The 20,093-nt window shown below is 36.9% G+C and overlaps 1 protein-coding gene across 3 annotated transcripts in view; it reads left to right on the forward strand.

Annotated features, from left to right (window-relative positions):
- The window catches only part of TRMT11 (tRNA methyltransferase 11 homolog), a 63,940-nt gene extending 46,276 nt beyond the window's left edge, over positions 1–17,664 (forward strand). For 2 of the 3 annotated variants that reach the window (XM_067010703.1, XM_059083319.2), the window contains one exon: positions 16,078–16,625. In XM_067010703.1, the coding sequence (XP_066866804.1) occupies positions 16,078–16,209 (132 nt within the window). In that variant the 3' untranslated portion in view covers positions 16,210–16,625. Of the gene's footprint in view, positions 1–16,077 lie in introns of all 3 variants that reach the window. The other variant, XM_059083315.2, reaches the window with a different exon arrangement.
- Positions 17,665–20,093: the final 2,429 nt, after the last annotated feature.

Consider the following 20,093-nt stretch of genomic DNA (forward strand, 5'->3'; position numbering starts at 1 on the left):
GTCTAGTTAACATCCGTCACCATACATAGTTACAAATTTTTTTTTCTCATGATGAGGACTTTCAAGATCTACTCTCTTAGCAACTTTCAGATACACAATGCACTGTTATTAACTAGTTACCATGCTGTACACTACATCCTCATGGCTTATTTATTTTATAGTTGGAAATTTGTATTTTTTGACCCCCTCCACTGTCTCCCACCTCTAACCCCCTGACAACTATCAATCTGTTCTCTGTCTTAATAAGCTTCGTTTTTTTGTTTGTTTTGTTTTTTAGAAACTACATGTAAGTGAGATCATATGGTGTTTGTCTTTTTCTGTCTTATTTCACTTTCCTTAATGCCCTCAGGGTCCATCCATGTTGTTGCAAATGGAAAGATTTCATTCTTTTTTTTATGGCTGAGGAGTATTCTATTATACATATCACGGCTGCTTTATCCATTCATCCATCGATGAACATACAACTTGCTCCCATATCTTGGCTGTTGTAAATAATGCTGCACTGAATGTGGGGGTGTATGTATCTTTTCAGATGAGGGTTTTCGTTTTCATAAGGTAAATGCCCAGAAGTGGAATTGCTGGGTCATATGTTAGTTCTGTTTTTAATTCGAGGGGTCTTCATATTGTTTTCCATCGTGGCTGCACCAATTTACCTTCCTTCCAAAAATGCACACAGGTTCCCTTTCCTTTTTATCCTCACAAACATTTGTTATTTCCTTTGGATAACAGCCATTTTAATAGGTGTGAGATGATATCTCATTGTGGTTTTGATTTGCATTTCTGTGATTAGTGATGTTGAGCATCTTTTCAAGTGCCTGTTGACCATCTGTATTGTTGTCTTTGGAAAAATGTCTATTCATATCCTCTGCCCATTTTTTTATTTTAATTTTTTGCTTTTGAGTTGTATGAGTTCTTTGTATATTTTGGATATTAACCCTTATCAGATACATGATTTGCAAATGTTTTCTCCTATTCAGTAGGTTGCCTTTTCATTTCATTGATGATTTTCTTTGCTGTGCAGAAACCTTTTAGTTTGATGTAGTCTCACTTGTTTATTTTTGCTTTTGTTGCCTTATTTTTAAAGTCATATCCAAAAGATCATCACCAAGATCGATGTCAAGAAACCACCTGTGTTTTCTTCAAGTCTCTAATCCATTTTAGTTAATTTCTGTATATGATGTAAGAGGATAGAGTTTCATTCTTTTGCATGTGGCTGTCCAGTCTTCCCAGCACTCTTTATTGAAGAGACTGTCCTTTCCCCGTTGTATATTCTTGGCTCTTTTGTCATACATTAATTAATTGAACATAAAAGTGTGGATTTACTTCTGGGTTCTCTATTCTCGTCCATTGATCTATGTGTCTGTTTTTATGCTAAAACCATACTGCTGTAATTGATATAGCTTTGTAATATAGTTTGAAATCAAGGAGCATAATACCTCCAGCTTTGTTCTTCTTTCTCAAGATTGCTTCAGCTATTTGGGCTTTTTTGCAGTTCCATACAAATTTTTATCATAAATGGATGTTGAATTTTGTCAGATGCTTTCTCTGCATCTATTGAGAGGATCATATAATTTTATTCTTCCTTCTGTTAATGTGGTGTATCACGTTTCATTGACTTGTATTGAACTCTTCTGGCATTCCTGGAATAAATTCCACTTGATCGTGGTGTATGATTCTTTTAATGTATTGTTGAGTTTGGTTTGCTAATATTTTGTTGAGGAGTTGTATATCTATATTCATCAAGGATATTAGTCTGTAATTTCTTTTCTTGTGGTATCCTTGTCTGGTTTTGGGTAATGCTGGCCTCGTAGAATGAGTTTGGAAGTGTTCCCTCTTCCTGTATATTTTGGAAGAGTTTGAAAAAGATGGTATTAATTCTTCTTTGAATGTTTTGTAGAATTCACAAATGAAGACATCTGGTCCTCTGCTTTTGTTTGTTGGGAAGTTTTTGATTACTGATTCAATTTCTATTAGCAATTCGTCTATTCAGATTTTCTGTTTCTTTATGACCCAATCTTAGAAGGTTGTGTGTTTCTAGGAATTTCTTCTAGGTTGTGTAATTTGTTGGCATATAAGTGTTGATAGTGGTGTCTTATGATCGTTTGTATTTCTGTGGTATCAGTTTAAAGTTTCTTCTTTCAGTTCTGATTTTACTTATTTGAGTCTTTTTTTTTCAAGTGAGTCTAGCTAAAGGCTTGACAGCTCTATTTATCTTTTCAAAGAACCAGCTCTTAGTTTCATTCATCTTTTCTATTATGTTTTTAGTCTCTATTTCACATATTTCTTCTCTGATCTTTATTTCCTTCCTTCTACTGTGAGCTTTGTTTGTTCTTTTTCTAGTTGTTGAGGTATGAAGTTAGGTTGTTTATTTAATGTTTATTTTAATGCATTAAAAATACAAATATTACCTATAAATTTTGCAGTTTTAAGTCTTGATATTAGAAAGTACAGTGATTGACATCAGCAATCTTTATTTGTGGGCTCCATAAAAAGTACTTGCACCATATGATGATTATGAGGGCTTGAAGCACTGTTCCAAATAATTGGAAGGAGAAAAATGTAGAGAAAAAGCTTTAATAATTAATGGAGCCCCATAATAAACCAGTCATTTCTGTTTTAGTGACAAAATTAAGACCCATTGTGGACAATTTCACATTTGCTTTTCCCTGAGTTTAATTTGTTTAAGAAAGTCTAGTATATTTGGGGGGAGAAGACTTATAATATTTCCCTAAGCAAATTTGATACACAGAAGAAGAAATAGAGAATGATCTAAGAATGCTTCTGAGAATGCTTTTTCCTATCTAAAAATGATAAATAAGGGCACTCATCTTAGATATTTTTAAACCTATAAAGGCAGTGTTAATTTTTGTTTGGTTGCTTTTTATCATTTTACTTTCGTCCTTTCAAATTAATTTATAAAACAAGGAAAGCCCTTTGCTCAAGTAATTTTTTAAAATGGCCTTCACTTTATAAGATCAAATTTAATCAGTGAGTTTTAACTTGTATGGAGTTTATTATAACTGAAATTACTTTGTCATGTTAAATTAGTCGTGTTTGGCTTTTAATTAATTACTTCATTTCTACCTTCTGTTTGTATGGAGAGGAGTGTATATAATTGCAGCAAGATCCCAGTCCTTTATAATGAAAGTGATGACATAAAATTGTCAAACAGTTCTCATGCACATCTAACAAATTATTCTCGACCTTGTTCAGTGTTGTTGACTTTGGCAGTGGAAGACTATTAATTTTAGATTTTTACACTTTTGTATACTGTGTCTCTTCATTTTTGATTTGTTACTTGTTAGGTTTAACTTCAGTATAACTTTTGACCCACTTGATGTGTTGTTATAAAGTGTTCTCCCCCCCCTTTTAAATGTAAACATAAGTTATAAATGTAAAAAAATCTAAAGAATATAGATATTTCATAAAACTTTGTATCTTTACATTATTGGCTATAGTTTTCAGACTTACTGAACATTAGTAGTAAAGGAGAAAATTCTTGCTAACCATGTTAAAACTATGAAGATACCTGATTAAGAAAAGCTAGTTTTCTGTCATTATTCCCTGTTGATATAGTCTGAAAGCTAAGTGAATGACAAATAACACTGTTTTAATGCTTTATTTTTTACAGCGGTTTCACATCCATTTGACCTTATTATTTTTGCCTCTGTTAGAGAGGAGGAAGTGGCCAAGGCCTAGCCCAGTCCACTTAAATAGGAAGTGGCCAATTTGAGACCAAAACTCCTCTTTGTCCCTGAAATTCTCTATCCTTTTTTCTAGATCATGTTGCCTCTTCACCAAAACACAATTCTACCTTTAGAATATGCCAAGATTAAAAGGCAAATGTTCTTGAGTAGCATGTTACAAGTTTCTTTTAAAGCCAGCTTTTTCTCATCACTCATGGAGCCACGGCAGAATGTGATTTGTTTTTACTAGAACTTATTTTTCCTGTTGATATAACATGTAGTCAATGCTGCTATATATAGTTGTGGTCACAGTGGTTACTCCTATTAAACATTTTTCTCATATAAAATTCATAGGAGAAAAATGCTGATCTCTAGAGTTGTCCAGAACAGTTCAGAAATCAAGTGTAGTAGTTTGTCTTCAGTGAAGTACCCAAAATAATACTCTCTCAGTGTTTTATACCAATATATTTGGATAGACAAATGAGTACCCAAAGCAGCCATTTTCAAGACTTCCTTGAAATTTTTTTTCTAAACATTCATGCAACTTTTATATGCTATAGTACTTGGTTAAATATAAGAAAATTATCTTAAATTGTCATTGCACTAAATGGGCCATCATGTGCCCTATTTGTTTTGTGGCTTATTTACTTGACATCCTGCTTTACACTGCTGGTGGTTTGAAAGGACTGAAGTATAGATAAATTTAATTTTAGATACCATATGAACATTAATTTAGACTAAAGTTATAGTATTGTGTAAATCAGTTGTTATTTTTTTTATAGCTAGCCAGTATAGTTCACATGATTTAAAGTAGAGAATATTGAGAGGTCATAGTAGCAGGTGATGAAAGTTAATGTAATTTTTTATTTTGGACCAAATGAAAGAGTCCAGTAACATGAAGCCTATGAATGCTTCATTAATCAGAATGGAAGGTGGCCAAAACTGAAAGACTTGACTAAAGGACTGAAAGATTTTTAAAGCTGTGGAGGGAGAAAAGAACCATTAACATTATAACAACAACAGTGTTTTAAATGAGGAAGAGAGAGAAGAGAAACTGAGTCACTTGTTTGAGAAAATGACTTATGAATGGCTTGAAGTGGAAGAAATTAGTTTTTGTATAAGTAGTTTCCATATTAGAATGATAGTAGTGTTGCTAATCATAAACTGTGGTGTTTTGCTGACATAAATCTTGTGCCTGTTTCCATTATGCATTATCCTTTCCCAGGATCAATGTTGTCAATTCTTTTTCCTTTGGCAGCCATTTGAATTAAGGGTGGTCTCTTCCTATTGACCTTTATTTCTGAAATACTTTTTTTTTTGTCTGTCTCTTGCCGGGATGGCTGGGTATTTTCCTTTTGATTAGAGCTATGAAAGATTAGAGATTAGGTATGAAGTATTTCAATCTTATAACATGCCTGGTGGGAAGTAGATGCTACTTCATTTATCAGTGAGAAAAATAAGACAGGGTGACACTAAGTCAGAACATGATAGTTGGATATGAACTAAGTCTAGGTCATAGTACAATACAGTATTCATTACCATCAAAATGTGTGTCTGTGTGTGTGTCTCTGTGTGTGTGTGAGAGAGAGAGAGGGCAAGGGAGAGAGATGGAGAAAGAGAGACTCTTTAATTATTTTGCATTAGAAATCAGAAGGAAGCTGTTTGCATTATTTATAAATTATATTTCAACTTGAGATATTTTTTAAAGGCTCATAAAAACAGAAAGAAGCCTGATGCTGCATATCATATTGTATTAATTCAGTTTTAAGGATCATGCCATCTACTTAGTTCTGAATGAATCACTTTTGCTGTTAATGGTACTTTTCCTTGAATTTAAATTTTAGAGAGTCATCCCTTGACTTTTTCTTTTATACTTCTGCAACTAAATGACTTTTGCCAAACTGGATTTTTTGTTAAATTAATGCTATCATAATAGTTTTAAATTACTATTGCCGGTAAACAAAGAAAAAGCAAAAGTCTATCCCCTACTAGCTCCAAGAAGGAATCATTTAAGATACCTGGATCCTTCTACTTATGATGCTATTTGGATATGACTCTTTTATTTGCAGGAAAAAGAAGTTCTCTGAAGGCACAGAGAGCATCCATCTTAATGTTCCAGCTCTAATGCTCATATTTTCAAACCATGGCAATAAAACAGTCTTTAACTGCTGTTACAGAATCTTAGGCAGAGGTCAGTTGCAAAGTATAAAGTATGATCTAGGAGTCCAAGGCATGAATGGTTTAGGGAAATGGGAAGTTTATATTCATAGTCAGCATTATCCTCTGGAGCTTTTTTTATAATTCTCAAATGACACATTTTCTATTTTTTGTATTTTTATTTATTTATCAAATGGTTATTTAATTTAGAACTATCTTCCTAGTGTTTTTCAAATTCAGACACAAACTAGGGTCTTCTTCTCACTCCATGACCCACCAAGAATCCAACCCTGAGATTTAATGTGTATTTTTTTGCCCAAAACCTAAAGGGTACAGTTTAATGAATAATTATAAAGTAGACATCTCTGTAACCACCACCAAGGTCAGAATTACGGAGTATTGGAGCACCCCCTTTTGTGGCTATTTTTGATCATAAACACCTCCTCCTGCAGGTATAACCACTAATCTGACTTTTATGGTAATCACTTCCTTACTTTCCTTTGTAATATTATCACTATCGAATTCATCCCTAAGCAAAATAATTTTGTTTTTGATGTTTACATATATAAATGCATGTGTATTTTAATTAATTTTTCTTTTAATGGATTGTTGATGATTTTAAGAAGTCACCTAGGAGATGAATTGTCTCCAAATTAAAGCAAGAGTATGTGTGTTCATGTCTATACGTGTTTTGGTCTGTTACTCATCCTCTGCTGCTTAGAGTAAGTAAGGTTCTTCTTAACTTTAATTGACTTTTAGATATAGTAACTAATAAGTTGTCATTACATTTTTATCCCCTGTGTTGGCCTGTATTTTAATGTTTGAGCTTAAGTTTTGAATTTTATGGAATTATAAGTTTTAGTGGAGAGTGTGTAGAAAGTATTCATAGTTCTGTATCATCATGATAGCACAAATATCCATGATGGTTTTTTTTTAGTTAGAAAGAAATTATGTGTTGAGTGCCAGATGTCAAAGTTCAATCATTAGATATCACTCATTTTCAGAGCTCTAGATATAAAGATTTTTATATATATTAAAATATTTTAACAAATTTTAGGTAACAATATCTTACAGAGTAATTAAACTTTTTACAAGTACAGGTTATATGTAAATACCTAGTTTAGGGATGAAGATTTCCAACCCTTACCTTGCTCCTATTAAGAATAGTGCTAGAGGGTTTTTTTTCCTTAATAGTATTGGATGCCAGACTTTTGACCTGCTTGTCCTTGGTTTGGAAATGGCCTAGTGCTGTTTATAGTTGTATAACTTTAGCACAAGTGGTTTCTATAGCTACTGTCCAGTACCAGATGTAGAACACTGGGAAGCTTTGATAAGGGGAGCAAGATTTTTAAACAAAAGCCGGACATGGATAATTACCCTGAAGCTGAACTGAGAGGTCCATTATGTTCAGCACTGTCATTTACATTTCATTTTCACTCTCTGCTGATTATATGAAGGAAAATCTACTCACTGTTTTCCTCTTCCATCTCTTTGCCTTCTTCCTCTCACCTTATTAAAGAATGTGTATTTATACCTTTAATCTGTTTCATGAATCCTCAACAGAATTAGGTGAGCATCACCAGTTTGATGGCTTTTACTTACAATGACAGCATCATTGGTTTCCACTTATCATAGAATAAGTTTCGTAAGCCATTTGTATTCAAGTGTTTGCAGTGAAACTGCTGTTTTGTATAAACTGCTGCCACTTTGAGAATATAAATGACTTAAGGTTAATACTCGTGAGGTAGAAGAAATCATTATCTTATTATCAGGAGCTGTCAGTAAGTGAAAGGACAACTTAAACCTGACCTATAATTAAAATAGAAGCCATTTGGTTTTCTTCCAGATGGTTTTCAACTTCATCCCCAAAGTGACACCTTTCTAGGCGAAAGCTCTTGTTTTTAAACAGTAGTTTTTATAAATTGATGATTATTCTTAGGTATATTGTTGGGGGATTCTTTGAAAGTAACTCTTTTGGCAGTAAAGGGATACCGTGAGAGAGGATTTTGGCTTCAGTTAGAATGTGGGTTGGGAGTGATGTGACAGACTGTAGAGTTAAGCAAGGGGATCCAGTTTGTAGTAGAGGGGGGCTGGGGACAAGGAAGTTGAGAAAATTCATACCTGGTGACTCCTTTTTTTTCTCTGTAAAGAAGGATGCAAGTTTTTGTTGAGAGTGAATGGAAAAGGTAGTGTGAGAAATGAGAAAGAAGACGATCTTTTACTGATTTTTACATTCATGTATTTTTCATATTTTTGTATGTTTTCTTTTTCTGATTTGACTGCATGTTCCCTGAGGGGAAAGCCATGGCTTTCGTCACTCAGCATGTGTTTATGGGACCGTTTGTGTCATGTGTCGAGACAGAACAGACTGATAAAACATAGTCCTTATCCTTAGAGAACTTGCATGGGGGAGAAACGATGACCCAACCCATTCCAGCGTAACGTGTTTGGTTCCGTAGTGATCAGTGCACGTTGCTCTGTGAACACCAGAGAGCGCCTGCCCGAGGAGATGGCGCGTGAGTCAGGGGGCCAACATTTTCAGCAAAGGTACAGAGACATGAGAGGGGTTATGGTGCATTCAGGGAACCTTAGACATTTAAGCATGACTGAAATACTAAGTATGTGGGGAGGAGTGGCTTGAGAAGGGGAAAAACCAAAGGCCTGCCTAGTGTTTAAGGTCTTTACATACCAAAGAGTTTCAAGTTTATCCTATGGGTGATGGCAAGCTCTGAAGAATGTGAGTTAGGAGAGTGGCAGAAGTTCTTCTTTCAGGAAGGTCACCCGGGCTTTTTTTTTTTTTTTTGCGGTACGCGGGCCTCTCACTGCTGCGGCCTCTCCCGTCGCGGAGCACAGGCTCCGGACGCGCAGGCCCAGCGGCCACGGCTCACGGGCCCAGCCGCTCCACGGCATGTGGGATCCTCCCGGACCAGGGCACGAACCCGCGTCCCCCGCATCGGCAGGCGGACTCCCAACCACTGCGCTACCAGGGAAGCCCGGTCACCCGGGCTTTAACATGCAGGCAAGTTTTCATTATGGAAAGATGCCTGTGATACCAGCCTGGAGGCTTCTGGCATGGTCATGTGAAGATGATGAGGCTGTCAACTAATAAAGGTAGAAACGGGAGATTGCGGGCGAGACAGTGGAATTGAGAGCTTCCGGGGAGGTAGATGTGGCAGGGCCTAATGACTAATTGAATAATTGGGGTAAGGGAGACAGGAGTTAAGGATAACTTTTTTAGAAATCTGGCTTGGGGTAGCTGAGTAGGCACATGTATTTTTATCCTTCCCCCCTACTTCCCAAAGGGCACGGCGGTGCAGTGCCGCTTTCCTGGACTACTGCAGTAGTCTTCCAGCTGGTTTCCCTGCCTCTGGAATTTCTCCTACCATTACGTTTCCTGTACGGTAGCCAGAATATCTTTCAGAATGTAAATAGATAATGAAACTCCCCTGCTTAAAAGTCATCAGTAACTTTCTGTGAAATTTAGACTAAAATTCAAAATCCTTCACATAACCTTCAGGCCGGCCTGATCTTAGACTTCTGGCCTATCTCTCCAATTTCATTTTGTGCCACTTTCCCTTTAGTTTTGCAAGCCTTAGCCACACTAGCCTGCTTTCAGTTCCCAGAATGTACTTAACCTCTTTCAAGTCTTGAGTCTTTTCACATTGTGTTTCCTCCCTCATTGTGTTCCCTAGAATGCTTTCTTCTCGTCTCTTTCTATGAGTAAATTTGATTCATCCTTTAGGTCTCAGATAAATGTCACTTCCTTAGGGAAGCCTTTCTTATCCATTCTCTTCTCCCCCATCTAACTAGGTGTCTCCTTATATTCTTATAGTACCCTTTTCTTCCCAGTGTTTAATCATGGTTTGTAAATACATGTTTGGGTATACATTGTTTAGTGTCTGTTCCAGCTAGTATATAACTGTGAATTCATGGAGCTTGACTGTTTGGCTCACGGCTCAGTAAATATTTATGAAATGAATAGTAATTGTTCAGTGATTGTTTTGGGCCCCTCTAGAATAAAAACAATTAAATTCAACAGCATTTAAATCATCCATTTGAAAGAAGAGTAGGAATAGATAGTTAAGGCTAGCTAAAAGTTTTCTGTTTCAAAAATACACTGAATTTTATCATTACCCTGATATCACTCCTCAAAAGTCAGTGGTACAGAAACATTTTAATCCCATCATACTTAGGCCTCATTTCTCATGAGAAGCAAACCAAAAAAGCAGCTGAATCGCCATACTGTGGAAAATCATAACACCTTCCTTCTGTTTGAGGAGGAGATGATAACAAAGACTGGCAGGTTTCTGGGAGAAGGCGGTAATTAGAAGGGTAGTTTTACCTACATGGCGTTGTCAACTTTAGTTCTTTAAAGTCTGAGCAGTTTCATGATGTTCAGGACGCTCTTACATATATGTATTCTCCCAGTGTGACCCAGGGTGTCAATAGTTCATTCAAAGTGGCAGCTTCAGATGTAACTGCAAAACATAGTTTTTTTTCTTTTCTTGAGAAGTTGTTCCCCTTTAGATGAACATTTATTAAATTACAAGTGGCTGAAGTACCTTCCTTTTAATGTCTCCTGTGTTCTTTTTTTTTTTTTTTTTTTTTTTTTTTCCGATACGCGGGCCTCTCACTGTTGTGGCCTCTCCCATTGCGGAGCACAGGCTCCGGACGCGCAGGCTCAGTGGCCATGGTTCACTGGCCTAGCTGCTCCGCGGCATGTGGGATCTTCCCGTACCGGGGCACAAACCCGTGTCCCCTGCATTGGCAGGCGGATTCTCAACCACTGCGCCACCAGGGAAGCCCTCCTGTGTTCTTTTTGATGCTCTACTTTTGATGTAGAGTTATTTGTAAAAATAAAGATTAACTTGAATAAGGTCTAGTTTATGTACTTTTCCTTTATTTTTCTCGAGGATAATTTGCAAATGGACATAAGTGACAATGATACACTTGACAGTCACTAAGGTAAATATGTATTTGTATATTTCCACACTATTCTTCTAAAAATGAAATGGTGTGAATAAATGCCAGTGCCCTCTGAAGGAAAATGGCCATCACGTTGCTGCTCTGTAACTCTAGATGTTTACAGCAGTCGGGACTTAGAGACAGTGAGGGAAATAGAGCGCTCCTGACTGTCGGATGCATGATGGTCAGCTCTGCTTTAAACTATCTTTATCCACCGCAGGAAATACTATAAAGAAGGATTTATCTGCTTCAGCCAGCAGAGGGCAGTGTACACATAAAAGTACACTACCAATTGTAAAGCTTCCTTTGATTTTTATTTGGCAAGTGTGTTAAAATTCCTCGAGTGGTTTATGTTTAGAATTAGCAGTACTGATAGGACAGGAAATTGGCTGGGTGGGACAGTGGTTAAAGGGGTTCTGTCTAAAAGTTTAGATCTGAAATATGTGCTACCAAATACGTTGCTGTTCCGTGAAGGATGTCCTCTAAATGTCAAACTCCATTTTGAACGACCCACTAATCTACCATGTGGGAAGTTAACTCTTTAACCATTGTTTTCATGTAATTTCTACTTAAAAAAAAAAAAAAAGTGTGATGGAAAAGCATGAGCTTTGAAGTCTGATCTAGTCTACAATTCTGGAAATACTGCTTACTAGATGTGTGACTTGTGGCAGATTATTTAAACTCTTTTAGTCTCTTTCCATGTCTGCAAATTTTAGATAATAATCTGCTGTGAAAAGATGCAGAAAATTAAATAATTCACTTATGTAAAACACATAGTTGCAAATACGTATCAGTTGCTTTCTTGAATCAGAACTTGTATGTTTCTTGTCATATTTACAATTGCTGTTTGTCTTACAAAGTTAAGTGATAGGTCCAAAAGCTGTGTATTTCCATTATGTAGCCATCTGTAGCTAGCACAGATTTTCCTACAGAAATTCTTGATTTCTGGTTATAAAAATGGTAAACAGTAGATAGTGTAATCAACAATCTCAATATTTTATTCATATTTCCTTAAGTACTGCCATGTGCCAAAATTTAACCAGTAGTTATGAAATTTGGGCAAGGTGGTCTGTAATCTTCCATTGCCATAGTTTTCTTTCTTGGCATTTCCTAATTCTTTGTGTATTTTTATTTTCCATGAAGTATTTCTTGCTTACTAAAGATTGGCAGAACTCATGTTTTATGATACATAGATGATATCATGACTGATAGTGACAGACAGATTTGGAAGTGTTAGAGAAACCAGAAATCAAACATTGGGGCAAGATTGAGTTAGTGAGGGTTATCAAGGGTTGTGTTGCTTGAGGATACTCTTCTCCTTTTAAGTAAACCCTTGGCCTTTGAGATACTGAGTTGAAAAAAAAAATCTGCAGATATTCTTGGTTGAGATGGGCAGGGAATGTGAACAGAGAAGAGTTATCAAAAGGTGATGAAAAATATGTAGAGTTGAATATCATCATCTCAAGTGTGAGCCCTGGTAAACTAAACTAAAGATAGGATGAAAGAGAGAGGGAAAAGAGCAAAAAAAAATAGCGAGTTTGACATTTTATTCAGCATCAAGGTAACGTAAGTTCTGAATGCAGCAAATGGTATTTTTCACAAGGACCAGAGTATATGTTAAATGTGTATTGTTCATAGGCAATGACATTTACATATATGATATGTATGTAATAATATGTGGACCATAAATGTACTGAATGTTTTATGTGGAACATTTTATGAACCATATCTTCACTTAGATGAAAATGGTAGCCAAAGTCTCTGGAGTGTCTGGCTTATCCCGAAGCAGGACTTAACGCTGCTAGTAATAGAACGGCTCTTGCCAGGTCCCTGGCTGCACAAGGGATTTGGAGCTTTTGGGTTCTCCAGGAGTTTTTGTTATGAATGTCTTATTTCACAATTAGGGGGCGATCAGTCTTATAGAAGGAGGCGTTCCAGTATAGGACCCAAACACATACCTCACATTGATTCTTCGCTACTCCCTGGGAGATAAATAGGATTTCCCCCAGCCCCCAGAGGTTGCATTTTGAAGGTTAATAGTGTTTCCCCACTTTTTCCGTAGCATGTATTTCTTTGTCACTGGATCTCTGTAGCACTGAATATATGGTCTGTTAGGGGCTTATTTTGCTTTTACTACTGTATGTTCTGAGCGAATCTTGAAGTCTAAACTAGTTAGATAAAGAAAGCCAAAAAAAAAAAAAAAAGAATGCCATAGGTAGTATATGTTTTCTTGATGAACATTAATTGGCATAGGTTTTAATCATTACTTTTGGGTTTTCCAGGTTTCTGCTGTTCATTCTCCGTCTCTGCCTCTGGTCTCCTCTTATAGTCTCTTCTTCATCCTCAGTTTGTCCTATATATACCCTTTAAGTCAAAAACAAACTATTTGGTTAAGCTCCCACTTTGGTCTATGAGGATACCTACCTTCCATTGTGCTTCGGCGTTTCTCTCCTGCTTCCCCCAGTGAGCTGCGTATTTGGCAGTTTAGGTGGCTTAGGCACACAAGTAACTGAGCCCGAGTCAGTCCCCGGGCCATCCCGCTCTTCCACTGTCTTACCATGCCTCTCCCTTTTAAGCTAGCACTCTGGGATCACACATTTCTGTCCTGTCATACCACTGCAGCCCCAGGACATTCACTGAAGTAGTCTGCCGTGCATTTTGGGATGTGGAGGTGCTCCTGCATGGCTTAGAGGAGTCACAGGGAGAAGAGAGGACAGAAGGCAAAGCTGGGAAGGATCTCACTGCCTGACAGTGTTCTGATCCCTCTTGTACAGAAGAGGAAAGGGAGAAGACATTCAGCAAACTGATGTGCAGTTGAATCCCACTCCCACATGTTAAGGGAAAAACCTCAGAATTGGGGAAAGTTTGAGCCTGTTTGGATTTTAGCCAGAATGCTGGAATATTGGATTTGCATTTTAATATGTTGCATTTGATCCCATTATGGAGAATAGAGAGGGACCCACAAAGGCAAGGCAACTGGCAGTTTAGAAAAAAAGCAAGGAGAGATGAGGAAGGCTTAAACTATAGTACTGGAGCTATGGATGAAGAGGAGGAGTGAATTTGAGAAATTTAGGATGCAGAATCTAAGATTTTTAGGACTGACTTAATGTGAGAAGAAAAGGGAGAGCGATTTGACCCAGGTTCTGATTTTGATGACTGGGTGGAGAAAGATGCAAAGAGCTGTGAGAAGTAATGAAGCAGGAGAGATGTGACATCTGGACATAGCTTTACATATAACCAGGTAAAGGTATTTCTGCCAGGATTAAGCTAATGTAGTTCAGGAAGTAGGCAAGTTTTCTAGTGATCTTGTTTGATATAAGGACAGAATGTAGAATGCCTGGAAGAGCAGATGATGGCAGGTCCCTTCCTTTCCTATGACTCTTCAGTCAGACTTCTGATAAAAGTTGGCATGCACGAGGCAAGGCGAAGTGCTGGCCCATCGTCCTGTATTGCTGCTCTGCCAGGTCCAGTCTGGAGATGTGGACGTTGAGTCCTCCTGTCCAGTCGACAGTACTGCTAGGGTTAGGGTATCCCTCGGGCGTCCTGTGGCTCCTTATATCTCCTTCTAGTATGAAAATTTCACGTCATTGAAATAATCCTCTTAGTTACGAGAACAAAGTTAATAGCATTTCTGATCCTGGTCTCTTCCTTTCTGGGAAGCCTTTGTTCATCACATGTTTATTCCCAGAGATACTCCTGCTTCTTGAGTTGAGGAAAGAGTTAGCTCTTTTGGGGGAAAAAAAACTCATTATGTTATAGTTAAAGGGTGTAGTCCCTGGGTCTGGTAGACCTGTGTTCAATTCCTAGCTCTGTCACTTACCAGCTGTATTATCTTGGGCCTGTACTCTTAAATAACTCCTCATCTGTAGATGGTAATAATAGTGTACTTATCTCTTAGAGCTGATGAGTTTATATTAGATAGTGCATGTAAAGCATTTAGGATGGTTTTTGGCCCATAATAAATACCCCATAAATACTACCTTTCATTTGGTATTCTTTAACTTTTTATCTTTTGGGGATTATATAGCCTGAAGTTAGTAACCATTGGCATGCTTTCACGTGCTTGCAAGAATTTGGAACTGTAGTATACTTAGTGCCATAAAATTTAAATAGCCACTTTTTTTCTTTTTAAATGAATCCGGAAATCTGGGCATGTTTAGTAATTTATTTTTTTGTGTAATTAAGAAAAAGAAACATGCTGGGGAAAAATAGTTTCTGAATAAACAAATCAGCCAACATAATTTTATTTTGGCTAAACCTGGGCTTTTATTAATATTAGATGTGAGGAAGAGAATGAAAGTATTCATCTCATACAGGAATGAGGAAAAACACAAAAATATTTTGAGGATTGTTATGTTCCAGATATATTTGTAGAAATCATTTTGATACTGAAACAAGGATAAATAATTAGGCTTCATATTTTCTAATTATGTCTCCCACCTATTCTCAAAATCACATTAACCCCTGTACATTTGAATATGAATTAACAGAAATGCATGGGAAATGAGATTTTATTTCTAATTGGATTTTTTTTCACAGTTTCAGGTGGCTAGTGAAATTGGCTGAGAAGCTGATGTTTCAATGTTGTCTGTCAGTCTTCTTATCCTCAATTTTCTAAGCTGAAACATGACACTTTATCCCAGGTTAATATTTCTGGTTTCCAACTGTCAGTCTAAGCACTAGTCCTCACCTGTCTCTGAAGTCTAAAAGTGTGAAAATCACTTGTTTATCCTGTATCTTCATCTACTGAGGTTACTTAAAGTTGCCAGGAATAGTTTGTTTCGTTAACTGAACGTGCATGTACCCCCAAACAGTTTTACTGATCTGTGTGACATCATACAAAGGTAATAATTTGTTGTTGTACACCACTGGAGTAGAAGCTTCCTTGCTTGATAATTCTTATAGTCAAAGACAGTTTCAGTTTGTGCGGAACTAGGAATCGGAAGATGCGGGTGGTTGTCCCAACTCGAGTTGCCTGGATGATTCTCTTTGCATTCCCTGGGTCTCTGTTTTCCCAGTCAAAGTTTTTGTCTTCTCTGTGCAGAGGACTGTTGTGTGGATCAGATGGGGTGAAGTAAGTGAAAACACTTTGGATACCCAGGCATGATACAGATATAAAGTGGTGGTGTATTTCTTGTTCATGTAATAAAGGAAAACAAATGTGTACAAGAGAGTGAGATTTTGCTTAAAGTAGATGACTGCTTTGGTTGCAGGCTAACGAAAGAAATAACGCAGACATCTTTATTTTCTGTATTTTCCAACCAACCAGAACCGGGACCAGTATTCACATCTGCTGAGTGATCACTTTCTGCCGTACCAAGGTCATAATTCCTTCCGTGAGAAATATTTCAGTGGGGTAACAAAAAGAATTGCCAAGGAAGAAAAATCTAGCCAGGAGTGAAAATTAGGATTTTGACAATGGAGAAAGAATAAGGATTTGATAGAAAAGACATCTGGATGTGAACTTTCATGTATGTTACAGGAAATGTACTGTTTTAAATAATTTTATATAACAAAATAAATTCTATAAAGTCAACTGAACAATTCTTTTAACATTAGCTTTGTTTTATAGACTATTTTGTTGTATATGGCCATTTGAACTTTATATTTATGCTTTCAAGTGTTATGGAAATTGAAAACAGTTATATTTTTGGTAATTAATTTACAAATGGTGTTGACTTTTTAAACAGATATCTGCTGGAAATGTTATAGGCATTAATAGTGTTTGAGAATTTATTCATTAGGTAGGCTTGTTTAATTTTGTTTTCAATTGTAATTGTTTTACATCGTCACTAATAAAGCTTACTGAGGATTCCTAAAATCGTGTAGTATACGGAGGGGATGTGATGAAGGAAATGAATTTTTATTTATAAATCCCAGACAAGTAAGTAATCACAGTGATAATGGTGATGATGAGAAAGGCTAGGACCTGACAACCTAAAAAGATTCCAAACTCCTTGAGGCCTGTCCACATCTGAAGCTCGTCTGTACCTTGGATTTGCTTCTGCATTCCTAAACCTTGACTGTCGGTCAAGTTAACTACCCACAATTTTTGGTTTAGAAAGTAACTGATAGTTAAAAGCAGTAACAACAACACAAATCCTTGATGGTTCCCTAATGGTATTAAGTCTAATCAGAGCTCTTTGAAATAGAAGCTGTATTTTCTTGAAGGAGAAACTTTGCTGAGTCCACATTGTGTCCATCATGAAAATATCTTGTTTGAAAACCACTCTACCCATTAATTCAGGATGCTAATAGCTTTCCTGCTCTCGGTGGTCAAAGTACCTCAGCAGGACAGCAGTAAATGAATCCTCTCTCTTTAACCAGAGCCTATTTTTATTTATGCTATTATTATTATTTTAGTGTTACTGCTGGCTTTTATATAGGACTCACAATTTGAACGTGCATAGCTTAGGACCTTCAGAAGACCAGTGCTGCCCAAGCAGAGAGAGAGAGAGAGAGAGAGAGCAGGCCATCTGCTTAGTTCTCCCTCCTTTTCTTGTCCTGCAGCTCTGAATTTCAGCAACAGATCTCAAACATTTCAGTGATTGTTTTGTTTGGGTTTCTGGATGTGATTTGTGGTACACTGGGGAAAATCTAAAAGTATTCAAGGATGATTTATTTTCAGTATTTCTGTTGTAAACTGACTTATTTAAATTTTTTTGAGGTTATATGGGCGGTGAGTTTGAAACTTTGTAGCTGACTAAATTTGGAATGAGATTTTAGCCTTGCCCCATTTTTTGGTTGCCACAAAAATCAGTCCAAATTAGTTCCAAATTAGATCTGGAAAAGTTGCAACATTAATTTTAGTCACTTTGTTCTTAAAAATTATCCAACATTAAAAAAATATATTTCGAATTATTTCTTATTACCACTAGTGGAGGCCTTCTAATCTTTAATTCTTCGTTGTTGTGAGGTTTATTTTCATATATATCAATAAGTTCAGTCTCCCATTCCTGAAATGTCACTGGACTCAGAGTGTGAATTTGTGCAGTTGTTTTTAGGTTGGTACTCAGAAGTGAAAAAGAAACCCGATCACTTTTAACCGATTTTGATGTTAGTGCAGGTAACACGTCCTCTTATTCTAAAAAAAAGAGACTTTATTTTCTGGCATCAGGATCTTACTACTTCTGCATAAGTTGGAGAAGATCATTTCCAGGATTGCTTTAGTTTTATGTGTATTCCTCATGCACTTACCAGCAGGAATATCACCTAGCAAAATGCCTACATTTTAGGTAGTCCTATAGTATGAATTTATAGTGTAATCTGTGAGTGAACCCTAGGTGGTCTGTGGGCTGGCCTATTTAATGTTTATAATATGACAGACTCTATAATTTTGTTTCTGGCATATATTAAAACACCCGTAAAATACAGACGGTTATGGATGTAACCGTCTTGGTGGTGTTTCATCATGAGTAACGTCCTTCCCATCCATTCTGGTGGATTTTTTTTTTTTTTTTTTTGCTGTGATAGCTGGAAAGGAATAGTGGAATAGGAGGTCTTTGGGGTATTTAGCCAAAGTGGCCAACAGATTAAAAAAAGTTTAAAATCTGCTACAAATTTCTAGCCACTTCCTGCCCAAGGTGACCCAGGTTTAGGCCTGTTTGCCACTAACTTCCTTATGACTGATGTTTTAAGTACAGAGATTAAGCAATGAAACATTTTCATACTGTTTAAACTCTGGGAGGTAAGTCAGTGTTACCATTATTTCCTTATGGCGGAAACTCACTTAAAATTTGATACACCCTACATATTTAAGAAGAGCGGTGATTACAACTAAAGAACTTTATTTCAAGTTTGGTAGGGAAAAATAGAGTATGAGTTAACATACCAAATGCATTGTAGTGAATGTGTTTACATTATTGGATGAAAAATGTGCTTTAAAAGTTTGGGACAGGGGCTTCCCTGGTGGTGCAGTGGTTGAGAGTCCGCCTGCCGATGCAGGGTACACGGGTTCGTGCCCCGGTCCGGGAGGATCTCACGTGCCTCGGAGCAGCTGGGCCCGTGACCCATGGCCACTGAGCCTGCGCGTCCGGAGCCTGTGCTCCGCAACGGGAGAGGCCACAGCAGTGAGAGGCCCGCGTACCACAAAAAAAAAAAAAAAAGTTTGGGACAGAAACAACTTTTAAGGTAATATGTTTTATACTGTTATAATTAAACAATCAGGGATGACTTTTTTTTTAACATCAGGAAATTAGATGTTAAGTTTGTGTTATCTAGATGCCAATATGAGCAAATCTAACTCTTGAATCAAAGGCCTTAGTCCTTTTGGGTTAAGAGAACTAACCCATGCTGGAAATATTATCAAGTATTGCTAATCCAAAGAGATATGTAATAAAACATTATGTGTTGAAAATCAAAGGTGACATTTTTTGGGGGAAATGATCTTTCTACACCATTCTAATCTCCCTTGTAAAACCACAGTGGAACTAAGCTGATCTTCATGGTTCTCATACTAAAGAAGGCACTGGCCCTGCATAAATTCATTAATGGAACATAGGGGTGGAGGTTGGTGTTGCTGAGAATATTGATGACCTTATTGTTGATTTGCCTGTTTGACCAAAAGGGAGTAAATTATACCAGAATAAGGACTTTGGCTCTTTTTACAAGAGCGTGGGTTTTCTCCATTATAAAGTTATTTAGAAAACTAAACACTTGTAAGAATCTTTCTGTCTTAGAAGGATTGTATTCATAGAATAAGCGAAGTCTACTTTGATTTCCAACTCACCCACTCCCATTTTTCTCAGATATTTATCAAGTAATGTGGTTTGTAATACAAACCAAAAAAAAAAAAAAAAAAAAGTGCCTTAATCCAGAACATACACATGGACACAATAACGCTAGACTGATGATGTTTGTACTTTACTAAAACATTGAGATTGTCTCTAAAACAGAGTGGTTTAAGAACATAAGGTCTAGAGTGTAAAGAATTGTAATGGAATGATAAACATATCTGTGATTCTATCTAGCCATAGAATCATGGAGACAGCACATTCCTGGATGTCCTTTGGGCAAACCTGACTCTATTCCCTTAATAGAGGTCTGCCTCAGGATGTTCATATGTTTCACTATGTGGGATAAGCAAGTTGACATTTAGACATAACTGAGGCCAACCTGGAATTTGGCTCTTATCCCTTGCTTTATAAGCCATTGTAGACAGGCTCTTAGGGGGATGGAGGCTAAATTCTCATGGCAGTCTCTTAAGAAGCTTGGGCCATGGAACAAAATAGGCTTAAAAGATGAATGTTAAGATAAGCCAGCTTCACTTTCTGTAACGGCTAGCCC

The sequence above is a fragment of the Kogia breviceps genome, chromosome 13, assembly GCF_026419965.1.
Source record: "Kogia breviceps isolate mKogBre1 chromosome 13, mKogBre1 haplotype 1, whole genome shotgun sequence".
Classification (NCBI taxonomy): domain Eukaryota; kingdom Metazoa; phylum Chordata; class Mammalia; order Artiodactyla; family Physeteridae; genus Kogia; species Kogia breviceps.